The sequence below is a fragment of the Bombina bombina genome, chromosome 5 (genome assembly GCF_027579735.1).
Source record: "Bombina bombina isolate aBomBom1 chromosome 5, aBomBom1.pri, whole genome shotgun sequence".
NCBI lineage: Eukaryota > Metazoa > Chordata > Amphibia > Anura > Bombinatoridae > Bombina > Bombina bombina.
Window position 1 is genome coordinate 218,043,149 of NC_069503.1, and position 12,184 is coordinate 218,055,332.

At 39.0% G+C, this 12,184-nt stretch overlaps 1 protein-coding gene across 1 annotated transcript in view; it reads right to left on the reverse strand.

The window, feature by feature from the left end:
• CCNY (cyclin Y) overlaps positions 1 to 12,184 on the reverse strand; it is a 428,167-nt gene that overhangs the window by 40,265 nt on the left and 375,718 nt on the right. Inside the window, exon 7 of the mRNA XM_053713846.1 lies at positions 6,630 to 6,749. Within this exon, the coding sequence (XP_053569821.1) occupies positions 6,630 to 6,749 (120 nt within the window). The remainder of the gene's footprint in view (positions 1 to 6,629; positions 6,750 to 12,184) is intronic.

Here is a 12,184-nt window from a genome sequence, read left to right on the forward strand (position 1 = left end):
TCTAAAGTGAGCAATCCAGCAGACTCTGCGCTTATTTCAATTGACGCTGAAAAAGCGTTCGATTCAATACATTATGATCACTTGATATTCTCTCTTACTAAGTTTGGGTTTAAAGATAATTTTGTTAACTTCATATGCAACCTTTATAACACGCCCATTACAAAGTTAATAGTAAATAATATACTTTCAGCTGATATTTGTCTTGGAAGAGGTACTCGGCAGGGCTGCCCGCTTTCTCCCTTTTTATTTAATATATCAATTGAACCACTGGCAATTATGTTACGTCAACATATAGAAGGTATTAGAGTGGGAGCAAAGGAATTGAAAATTACTTTATATGCTGACGATATCCTTCTTTATGTCTCCAATGCTAGACAAAATATTCCAAAAATACTATCAATCATTGAAGTGTATGGCTCCTTTTCTGGTTATAGGATAAATATTTCAAAATCGGAGATTTTTTGGGTCTTGGATAGAGGGGTGGATAGGTTTGAGACCCCCTTTAGACTGGCACCTGAAGCCTTTAAATATCTGGGTATAATTATATCAAGGCAACCTAAAACTTGATACAGTTTGAATATTTCTCCTATAATTGAAAAAGTTAAAGAGAGTATGAGAAATTGGAAAAATTTCCCACTTTCATTATCAGGCCTAATAGCATTATTTAAGATGATTTTATTACCAAAAATGTTATACGCTCTCCAAAATACTCCTGTGCTGCTGAAGGGGAAGGATTTAAAAGATCTAAATACTTCAATCCGGAGGTTTATATGGCAGGGTAAGAAACCTAGACTAGCACTTAAGAAGCTTTGCCTAGCAAAAAAAAATGGAGGTATGGCACTACCTGATATTCATATATATAACTTAGTGTTTCTGGCTAGAATTGTATTAGATTGGATAGTTAATGCAGGATATGTAACCAATAACAATCTTGAGAATAATGTGACTTACCCTTTCCTACCAGTTTCCTTAATTCATTCTGAGCCTAGAAACATACCATTAAGAATTAAGCTCCTTAAATATATTTATACGCCCATATTAGCATGGCGAAAAATTCTTTCACTGCTAACACTTAAACCTAACATTTCCAGATATCAAACAATTTTGGGAAATCCAGAATTTCAAGACTGTTGAAATTCTGAACTAGGGCTATCTCGGATTATTCAGCTAGTGGAGATGGAGAACTCTACAATTAAAACATTTAGTACATTGAGGCAGGAATTTAAATTAGAGAATAAAGACTTCTATGCATACTTACAAGCTAGACATTATGTGTATACACTCATAAGGGAATTTGAGGGGAGTTGGAGCTGGGGAGATCTTGAGATATGGATCGGAATGTTTAAGAACGGACTCTATTCAATCTCTATGGGATATCAAATAATAATGTCTAGATTAAAGGACTCTAATTTTAGAGAGATATCCCTGCAATGGACTAAGTTAAATGCGGATGTTGAGATAAGTATACCTCACATTGAAAGATCTATTGAACTGGTGAATCAAAGCACACTATCCTCAACATGGATTGAATCCCATGTGAAACTATTATATAGAATTTATTATACCCCAGAAAAGGGGTTTAAATGGGGTAATTCAGCATTCCAGATGTGTCCAAAGTGCTCCTATTTGGGGGCTAACTTGACCCATATTATATGGGAATGCCCTAAAGTTTATCAGATGTGGCAGAAAGTTGCTTATTGGGCCTCTAACTCTTTGAAGCTTCCCATTGGGAACCTTAATTTAAGAAGGATAGTCTGTCTATGGGATGAGACACAAAATTTTCAGCACAGGAAATTAATGTAATTATCTTGGCAGTGAGAAGTTTGTTATTCAGGAAATGGAAGGTAGCAGATATCCCTAAATTAGCCGAAGTTAAAAACTACCTGAAAAAACAATATATACTTGAACAATATAATGTTGATATGAACAATGATAGGGATATATGTGCGTTCTTTAAAAAATGGGCAGTGTTTATTAAAGAATTGAAGATAAAGAGGGCGCCACATAGCGTGATATTGTTTCACAAAAGAAAAGGATAACACAAGACAGAGAGGTAATATGCTTACCAATATCTGTGGTACTGTTCTGTGACCAGTACTGTCTCGCCTGCTAGCACTTTAATCAGTGGCTAGTACACTGTTGGATGCGATCCTTCCCGGAGCTTATCCTTGGATCAGGGAATCGTGCTGTGAGCGTTTCTCTGTTCAGCTGTTTCCCTGTGTTGTTCGATTGGGTTTGTAACTCATAAGAAATGCACAACTTCCAGGTTTTAAAAGAAAACTTTAAAAGGCTTTATTATAACGCGTTTCTCAACCGCCAAGGGTCGTTTCTTCAGATATTCGCTTTGATATCTGAAGAAACGACCCTTGGCGGTTGAGAAACGCGTTATAATAAAGCCTTTTAAAGTTTTCTTTTAAAACCTGGAAGTTGTGCATTTCTTATGAGTTACAAACCCAATCGAACAACACAGGGAAACAGCTGAACAGAGAAACGCTCACAGCACGATTCCCTGATCCAAGGATAAGCTCCGGGAAGGATCGCATCCAACAGTGTACTAGCCACTGATTAAAGTGCTAGCAGGCGAGACAGTACTGGTCACAGAACAGTACCACAGATATTGGTAAGCATATTACCTCTCTGTCTTGTGTTATCCTTTTTCTTTTGTGAAACAATATCACGCTATGTGGCGCCCTCTTTATCTTCAATTCTAAACAGTTATACCCCTGCTCTCTGGGAACAAGAGGAGCTGCCTACACAGAAGAACAGCCTATACATGCGGTCTGCCATCCACATTTGTTCAAAGCAGTGGACTGAGCTAGAGCACTCGACGAAGACCAAGACCAAGTGGCTATTTGTGAGAACATTACACTCTCTGGGATCACAGATCCATTTTCTATGTTTGTCTTATTTTGTTTTTAAAAAAACAGCGCGCCTTTTTTTCTCCTTGTGAGATACCATACCAGTGTTTATTAAAGGATTTCCGGTGATTGAGAGAGAATATCTTATTTTTCAATTTAGAGATACGGAGATAGTATTATTGGGGATCTGGTAGGTAGAGAGAAGTGCATTAGGAGAGAGATAGATTCACTTAACCCCCTTTTCTCTCCCCTAGAAAGAAAAAAAAAGGAAAAACTTCTTTTTTTTTCTTTTTTTTTCCCCCTCTCCCTCCCCCTTTCCCCCCTTCTTTCCGACTTACGGAAAAATAATGTACGAGGGATGGGCCTGAGACATGGGCCTACAGGTATTACTACATTTGGTATTTTGAGTAGATAATTTTTGATAAAAAGGTTAAGGAAAAATAAAAAAATGGGTTTTGTTCAATAAGATGTAATAGTATTGTATAAGATGCCTATGTTTATGATTTTTTGTTATCTACAAGTGATATAATGTAAAGAAATGGTTTGAGAAATGGCTTGTAGAGATATATTGCAATATGTGTTATTGAAGCATTAAGTTTTGTTAATTATCCAAAATCCTTAATAAAGAGATATTAAAAAAAAAAAGAAAGACACCTAAGGGAGTTGAGGAGGATGCTGAAATGAAGCTAAGTACAGAAAGGTTAACTTTCATCAGTAAAACCAGTCCTGGGTCTGTGTTCCCACAGTGGGTAATTGTACCTCAGTGTTGCCTGCTTGAGAAGACGGGGAGAAACTCAGGTGTCACACAAGAGCACCATATGACTTGTCAGGACAGGAATCTTGCCACAAATTTGTATCTACTTGCCAAGCAAAAGTTTCCTAAACTTATTAAAGGTCCATGTAAACCTGTAATTTTAAGAGCTCCCATCGTGTAGTAAACCTGCATCACCATCCTCCTATAGACTGTCCTGAAACTGTCCTATGTCAACTCAACCCTGCCCTCTAGACCTTGAGATTCTACCTCCATCCACATGATGCTGAGAATTTCTTTTACATTCATAACTGAAATATATATGAACATTCAGTCCCAAGTCTTGGTGTCATGAAATACATTATGGGTGTCTGCTGTGATCAATTATCTAAGGCAATCATTAAATCTGTAGTGTCTCCTTCCCTGAAATGAAGATGAGGTAATGCCACAGGAGCAGATGAATTATAAATCACTGGGCTGAGGAAAAAGATCATATAATGCTGATTTTGGAATAGGTATCCCACAACAAAGGATACTAAGAAAACAAAGCACATTTGATAATAGTACCTTTTAAAGTTGTTTAAAATTTGGAATCATTAATGGAATCTCAATATTTCATTGCTGTCATATAGCTATAGGTCCAAATTTCAGATAGAAAGTAAATTATATTAAACAATCTAATGGGAGGCTATCACCACTTGATGTCAATCAGCAACGTATGGCTCTGTTCTGTGTTGTAGCACTGAGCAAACTAGAAGTTTTATATCCTTGCTATCAAAATTCACAGGCACAATGGTGGATATAGTAAATGGTATTAGTTAAACTAAGTTCAAACCATGTTGAATAATCCCCTGAGCTTGTAATAAAAGACAAGGTATTTTATATATCTCTGCCTGTTGTAATTTACTTGGCAACTCATGCCTCTTAATGTGTTCAGTTATCATTGTCACACGTGCCATTTCTCCCCCTATTATTGTCAGGTGTCACTGTTTATGCATAAGCTACCTTTTCAATAAATCTTCATATACTATGGAAGGCTGCCACTTAGAAGATTAGATTTGCAAAGTGTACAATAAATACTGTATGTTTTATTTTGCTGAAATATATTTTTTTAACCTTGGAATCCGCTTATTAGGTATGGTAGGTTCCAATACTCGATCTTCATCCTTTGTTAACTCAATACAGAATAAAAAACAGACATTGGAGACAAAAATGTAGATTGCAGAGTAAAAACTTCTACAACTTAAAAAAACTGTAAAGGTTACATTTTCTAGAGGTTATTGACAAGTACCAAAGGAATGGGCTAAAGTACAGGTACAGTAGAGCGGGAAGGATATACTATACAGCCAGCTGAACTCATTATGCAGGATGAGTAGTGGGAGATTTCATGTAGGATGGTATAGGACAATGTAACACATGGCCTGCAGGACAGGCAGGAAGGGACCTAGATAGACCAGAACTACTTTGGTGTAGAGGTCTACCACAGGGTAGCTGAATGAGAGAGCGAGAGATCTAAGAGTACAACATAGACTAATGCCCTTCCTAAGCAGCGCAAGAAGCATTTTTAGAGATGTGCACTGGGTAGAATGCAAACTGAGTCACTGCTAGATTATAGAGAGAGATCTTTGCCTCTTCAGGTAAAAATATCTTTAAAAAATGCAGACAAAATGCAGGCAAAGCAGTTATGCTCTAATAAGCCAATTAATAAAGTAAATCTCTGTAGTGATAAACCCTTGGATGTCTGCTGGGGTATAATACACGGGTTATATATACAGTATCTATATGGATGTAACAAACTCATCCTTATGTAGTGGCTTCAAATAGCCAGAACACTTCTTCTTAGGTAGTATAGGACAGTTTAAAGAGACATAAAACAAGTTGGGATAGAGACAAAATAATATAATACGTACTTTAATTACTTTACCTGCAAATTTATACTGCAAGGCCAAGCCATTAACCCTTTCTTTTTAGTTTCTGAACTGTAAAGCTCTAACTTCCCCCCACACAATTCCTTTTATAGCTGTATCTATGTTTATTGTTCTTTTTGGTAAAATGCAAAAGTGAATAGGGATTATCTGTTGGAGCGAGCCTAGAAGCTAGGAACTCAGTTGAAATACAATGCCTGTGTCTAAACACTGATAAGAGGGGTGGAGTTAGCTGCTCCAGGCAGTTTAGCTATGTAATCCATTTAGCTTATTTTTGAAAATTATTTTAAAATATTTGCCAGCAATTTTTAAACAATTTTATACAAAATATTTTAAATTAATTAGCCCTTTTAGGATATGCACAGATCTCAACCTGTTTTATGTCACTTTAACTCTTCACACAAAAGAAGAAAGGGTCTATATACCCCATTCCAGATTGCATTTACTTAAGGTGAATGCTGATGCACTTACTGCGAAATCTATGTATGCTCACTATCTGAAGTGTCCATTGTTGCCATTTATATTTTTTCATGCCTGCCATAGGTTATTCTCTGTGACAAACTTTGTATCTCCTGTCACGTGCAGAAACTAAAGCCATCAGGGCCTATAACCTTATATATTCACCTTCATTAAAATGATAACAATAATATGAATGTAACTACACTGGAGCAGAGTGTTGAATTAAATAAGGTAGATTACGCTGGATGCTAGAAGGTGATATCATGATGGAGAAGGGACAATATAACCGTTTGTCTTTAGGATATTTAAACTTCCTCATGTTCAGGGAGAACTGATAACGTTATTGATAAAAATGTCGTCCTGTGCTGCCATGGCAGAAATGGAAATATTAACAGGTGTTTCTTTATAAGGAACTAAATGATCAAACTTGTTACTTATTTATAAAATGTAGGTTTCACAGTGGCAGTCATGTTGGTCATTAAGCAATACAAACTGCACTGTATGTATTGAGTTCAAAGTTGGTCATAAGGAAAGTTGGCAAACACTCCCCATATTTAAAATAGATCATCTAAGTTACTAATTATTTTAAAGAAAATGTAAATAAAGAACTGTGTGTGTTCCATTTTTGACACTTACCAAGGTTACTATGGCACATTCTGCTGTCAGCTGGGCAGCACTGAAGAGCGTCCGAACAAATCGATAAATATGCTTTTGCTCTGGGTCGTGTTTCTCATAATCAGCTGGTATTTCAGATTTCTGTAAAAATGTATTTTATCATTACAAATACAAGCGTCATTTATAGCTAGAACTGAGAAACACTGAAATATACGACATGTGTATATTACATTATAACAAACCAGAAATCCCTTCTCTAGGGCTGCACATGATCTAAGACCTCTAACACAAGGCATCGACTCTTAGCTGCAGTCGCATGTCTCCCCTATTGACATCTACAAGTTCACCTAGATTCATATTTCCTTCACACAACCCCTTTTCCCTCACAACCCCTTTTACATCCCAAATGTAACAGTTTCAAAATATTTCAATCCTAACACTTCTCTATTTAGTTGCTGTATTTTTTTTCTCTCATTCTCTTCCCTCTTCTTAGAACATGTGTATCTCACTTCTAGAGGAAGATGCTAAATCGTACATGGAAATCAAAATACATGTTTTAGAGAGACAACTCCATTGTTTTCATGTAAACAGAGACAAATCTCCCTTATGACAAGGAAGGCCTCCCACCAATGCATAAAAATAAGGTAAAATGACTATGTAGTGTGATATACATATATATGGTATTGCAGTCCCAATAGTTTATTTTCATATCACATATTTAACAAAATTGTGCTAAGAAAATGTATTAAGTTATCAAAATGTCATACTTATCAGAAACCTTCAAGAGACATAAAGAAAATGATTTTACAGAAAAACTATTTTCAAATTTTTACTAAACATACTTTATTTTGAGTACAAATTTAGTTCATGAAACTTACAGAAAATAGACCCTTCACTGTGTTTTAGTAAAAGCCTCATATTCATACTCTTTTCACCCCATATTGTGTCAAATAATGCTGCACGTGGACTGGAACTAAACTTTATCTTATTGTATCTTCTGTTCAAAACATAGGACTGTGGTTTATTAGTCTGAGTAATGTCTAAGGCAAAACTGACAATAGAGAAAGCGATTACATCACTAGATGTATAATGTATATGTATCCTGAAGTGTGGTAATGGCTGACCAAAGTATGCCATCGTCATTGGCTAGTATTAATGAACCAAAAGGAGGGGCTGATTTTTATCAAAGAGCTTTAAAGGAACATGAAACACAAAAATTGTCTTCTGTAAATCAGAGTATACAATGTTTAAAAAAGTTTCCAATTTACTTCTATTTTTAAATTCAAAATTTGTTTTCATGGTATTCTTGGTTGAAGAGATACCTAGGTAGGTAGAGTTCATATTTCTGGAGTACCACATGGCAAGAAAAAGTGCTGCCATCTAGTGACCTTGAAAATGTATACCATTCTTGTAAAACTGCTGACATTTAGTGCTGCAAAAATATGCACGCTCCCAAGTTTACCACCCTGATTTTCTACAAAGGATAAAAGATCAAAAACAAAGTGGCAGCATAAAGTGGCACAAAGAAGGTTTATTCAGCACATACAATCTGCAACGTTTTGGGAATCTCTTCCCTTAGTCATGCAATAAAAAATGTGATACAAAACATCCTTATATACCCCTACGCCACCAGGGGGCAATAGAGGGATATTTAAAAATGTAACTGTCTACCAATCTAATACTGGTCAGTATATTACAAATATCAGGATGAATAAACATTTCTTAACAAACTAACACCATACATACAAGAAAACATAATTTATGCTTACCTGATAAATTCCTTTCTTCTGTTGTGTGATCAGTCCACGGGTCATCATTACTTCTGGGATATAACTCCTCCCCAACAGGAAATGCAAGAGGATTCACCCAGCAGAGCTGCATATAGCTCCTCCCCTCTACGTCACTCCCAGTCATTCGACCAAGAATCAACGAGAAAGGAGAAACCAAGGGTGAAGTGGTGACTGGAGTATAATTTAAAAGATATTTACCTGCCTTAAAAAAAAAACAGGGCGGGCCGTGGACTGATCACACAACAGAAGAAAGGAATTTATCAGGTAAGCATAAATTATGTTTTCTTCTGTTATGTGTGATCAGTCCACGGGTCATCATTACTTCTGGGATACCAATACCAAAGCAAAAGTACACGGATGACGGGAGGGATAGGCAGGCTCATTATACAGAAGGAACCACTGCCTGAAGAACCTTTCTCCCAAAAATAGCCTCCGAAGAAGCAAAAGTGTCAAATTTGTAAAATTTGGAAAAAGTATGAAGCGAAGACCAAGTTGCAGCCTTGCAAATCTGTTCAACAGAGGCCTCATTCTTAAAGGCCCAAGTGGAAGCCACAGCTCTAGTAGAATGGGCTGTAATTCTTTCAGGAGGCTGCTGTCCAGCAGTCTCATAGGCTAAACGAATTATGCTACGAAGCCAGAAGGAGAGAGAGGTAGCCGAAGCCTTATGACCTCTCCTCTGACCAGAGTACACGACAAACAGGGAAGACGTTTGTCGAAAATCCTTAGTTGCCTGCAAGTAGAACTTGAGGGCACGAACTACATCCAGATTGTGTAGAAGACGTTCCTTCTTTGAAGAAGGATTTGGGCATAAAGAAGGAACAACAATCTCTTGATTGATGTTCCTGTTAGTGACTACCTTAGGTAAGAACCCAGGTTTAGTACGCAGAACTACCTTATCTGAATGAAAAATCAAATAAGGAGAATCACAATGTAAAGCTGATAACTCAGAGACTCTCCGAGCCGAAGAAATAGCCATTAAAAATAACACTTTCCAAGATAACAACTTTATATCAATGGAATGAAGGGGTTCAAACGGAACTCCTTGTAGAACGTTAAGAACAAGGTTTAAACTCCATGGCGGAGCAACAGTTTTAAACACAGGCTTGATTCTAGCTAAAGCCTGACAAAAGGCCTGGACGTCTGGATTTTCTGACAGACGCCTGTGCAACAAGATGGACAGAGCTGAGATCTGTCCCTTTAATGAACTAGCCGATAAACCCTTTTCTAAACCTTCTTGTAGAAAGGACAATATCCTAGGAATCCTAACCTTACTCCAGGAGTAACCTTTGGATTCGCACCAGTATAGGTATTTACGCCATATCTTATGGTAAATTCTTCTGGTAACAGGCTTCCTAGCCTGTATCAGGGTATCAATAACCGACTCCGAAAAACCACGTTTTGATAAAATCAAGCGTTCAATTTCCAAGCAGTCAGCTTCAGAGAAGTTAGATTTTGATGTTTGAATGGACCCTGTATCAGAAGGTCCTGTCTTAGAGGTAGAGACCAAGGCGGACAGGATGACATGTCCACTAGATCTGCATACCAAGTCCTGCGTGGCCATGCAGGCGCTATTAGAATCACTGATGCTCTCTCCTGTTTGATTTTGGCAATCAATCGAGGAAGCAGTGGGAAGGGTGGAAACACATAAGCCATCCCGAAGTTCCAAGGTGCTGTCAAAGCATCTATCAGAACCGCTCCCGGATCCCTGGATCTGGACCCGTAGCGAGGAAGTTTGGCGTTCTGGCGAGACGCCATGAGATCTATCTCTGGTTTGCCCCAACGTCGAAGTATTTGGGCAAAGACCTCCGGATGAAGTTCCCACTCCCCCGGATGAAAAGTCTGGCGACTCAAGAAATCCGCCTCCCAGTTCTCCACTCCCGGGATGTGGATTGCTGACAGGTGGCAAGAGTGAGACTCTGCCCAGCGAATTATCTTTGATACTTCCATCATTGCTAGGGAGCTTCTTGTCCCTCCTTGATGGTTGATGTAAGCTACAGTCGTGATGTTGTCCGACTGAAACCTGATGAACCCCCGAGTTTTTAACTGGGGCCAAGCCAGAAGGGCATTGAGAACTGCTCTCAATTCCAGAATGTTTATTGGCAGGAGACTTTCCTCCTGATTCCATTGTCCCTGAGCCTTCAGAGAATTCCAGACAGCGCCCCAGCCTAGTAGGCTGGCGTCTGTTGTTACAATTGTCCAGTCCTGCCTGCTGAATGGCATCCCCCTGGACAGATGTGGCCGAGAAAGCCACCATAGAAGAGAGTTTCTGGTCTCTTGATCCAGATTCAGAGTAGGGGACAAGTCTGAGTAATCCCCATTCCACTGACTCAGCATGCACAATTGCAGCGGTCTGAGATGTAGACGTGCAAAGGGTACTATGTCCATTGCTGCTACCATTAAGCCGATCACCTCCATGCATTGAGCTACTGACGGGAGTTGAATGGAATGAAGGACACGGCATGCATTTAGAAGCTTTGTTAATCTGTCTTCTGTCAGATAAATCTTCATTTCTACAGAATCTATAAGAGTCCCCAAGAATGGAACTCTTGTGAGAGGAAAGAGAGAACTCTTCTTTTCGTTCACTTTCCATCCATGCGACCTTAGAAATGCCAGAACTAACTCTGTATGAGACTTGGCAGTTTGAAAGCTTGAAGCTTGTATCAGAATGTCGTCTAGGTACGGAGCTACCGAAATTCCTCGCGGTCTTAGTACCGCCAGAAGGGCACCCAGAACCTTTGTGAAGATTCTTGGAGCCGTAGCCAATCCGAATGGAAGAGCTACAAACTGGTAATGCCTGTCTAAGAAGGCAAACCTTAGATACCGGTAATGATCTTTGTGAATCGGTATGTGAAGGTAAGCATCCTTTAAATCCACTGTGGTCATGTACTGACCCTTTTGGATCATGGGTAAGATTGTCCGAATAGTTTCCATCTTGAACGATGGAACTCTTAGGAATTTGTTTAGGATCTTTAAATCCAAGATTGGCCTGAAAGTTCCCTCTTTTTTGGGAACCACAAACAGGTTTGAGTAAAACCCTTGTCCTTGTTCCGACCGCGGAACCGGATGGATCACTCCCATTAATAACAGATCTTGTACACAGCGTAGAAACGCTTCTTTCTTTATTTGGTTTGTTGACAACCTTGACAGATGAAATCTCCCTCTTGGGGGAGAGAATTTGAAGTCTAAAAGGTATCCCTGAGATATGATCTCTAGCGCCCAGGGATCCTGAACATCTCTTGCCCAAGCCTGGGCGAAGAGAGAGAGTCTGCCCCCCACTAGATCCGGTCCTGGATCGGGGGCCCTCGATTCATGCTGTCTTAGGGGCAGCAGCAGGTTTCCTGGCCTGCTTGCCCTTGTTCCAGGACTGGTTAGGTTTCCAGCCTTGTCTGTAACGAGCAACAGCTCCTTCCTGTTTTGGTGCAGTGGAAGTTGGTGCTGCTCCTGCTTTGAAATTCCGAAAGGGACGAAAATTAGACTGTCTAGCCTTAGCTTTGGCTTTGTCTTGAGGCAGGGCGTGGCCCTTACCTCCTGTAATGTCAGCGATAATTTCTTTCAAACCGGGCCCAAATAAAGTTTGCCCCTTGAAAGGTATATTAAGTAATTTGGACTTAGAAGTTACATCAGCTGACCAGGATTTTAGCCACAGCGCCCTACGTGCCTGAATGGCGAATCCTGAGTTCTTAGCCGTAAGTTTGGTTAAATGTACTACGGCCTCCGAAATGAATGAATTAGCTAGTTTAAGGACTCTAAGCCTGTCCGTAATGTCGTCCAGCGTAGCTGAACTAA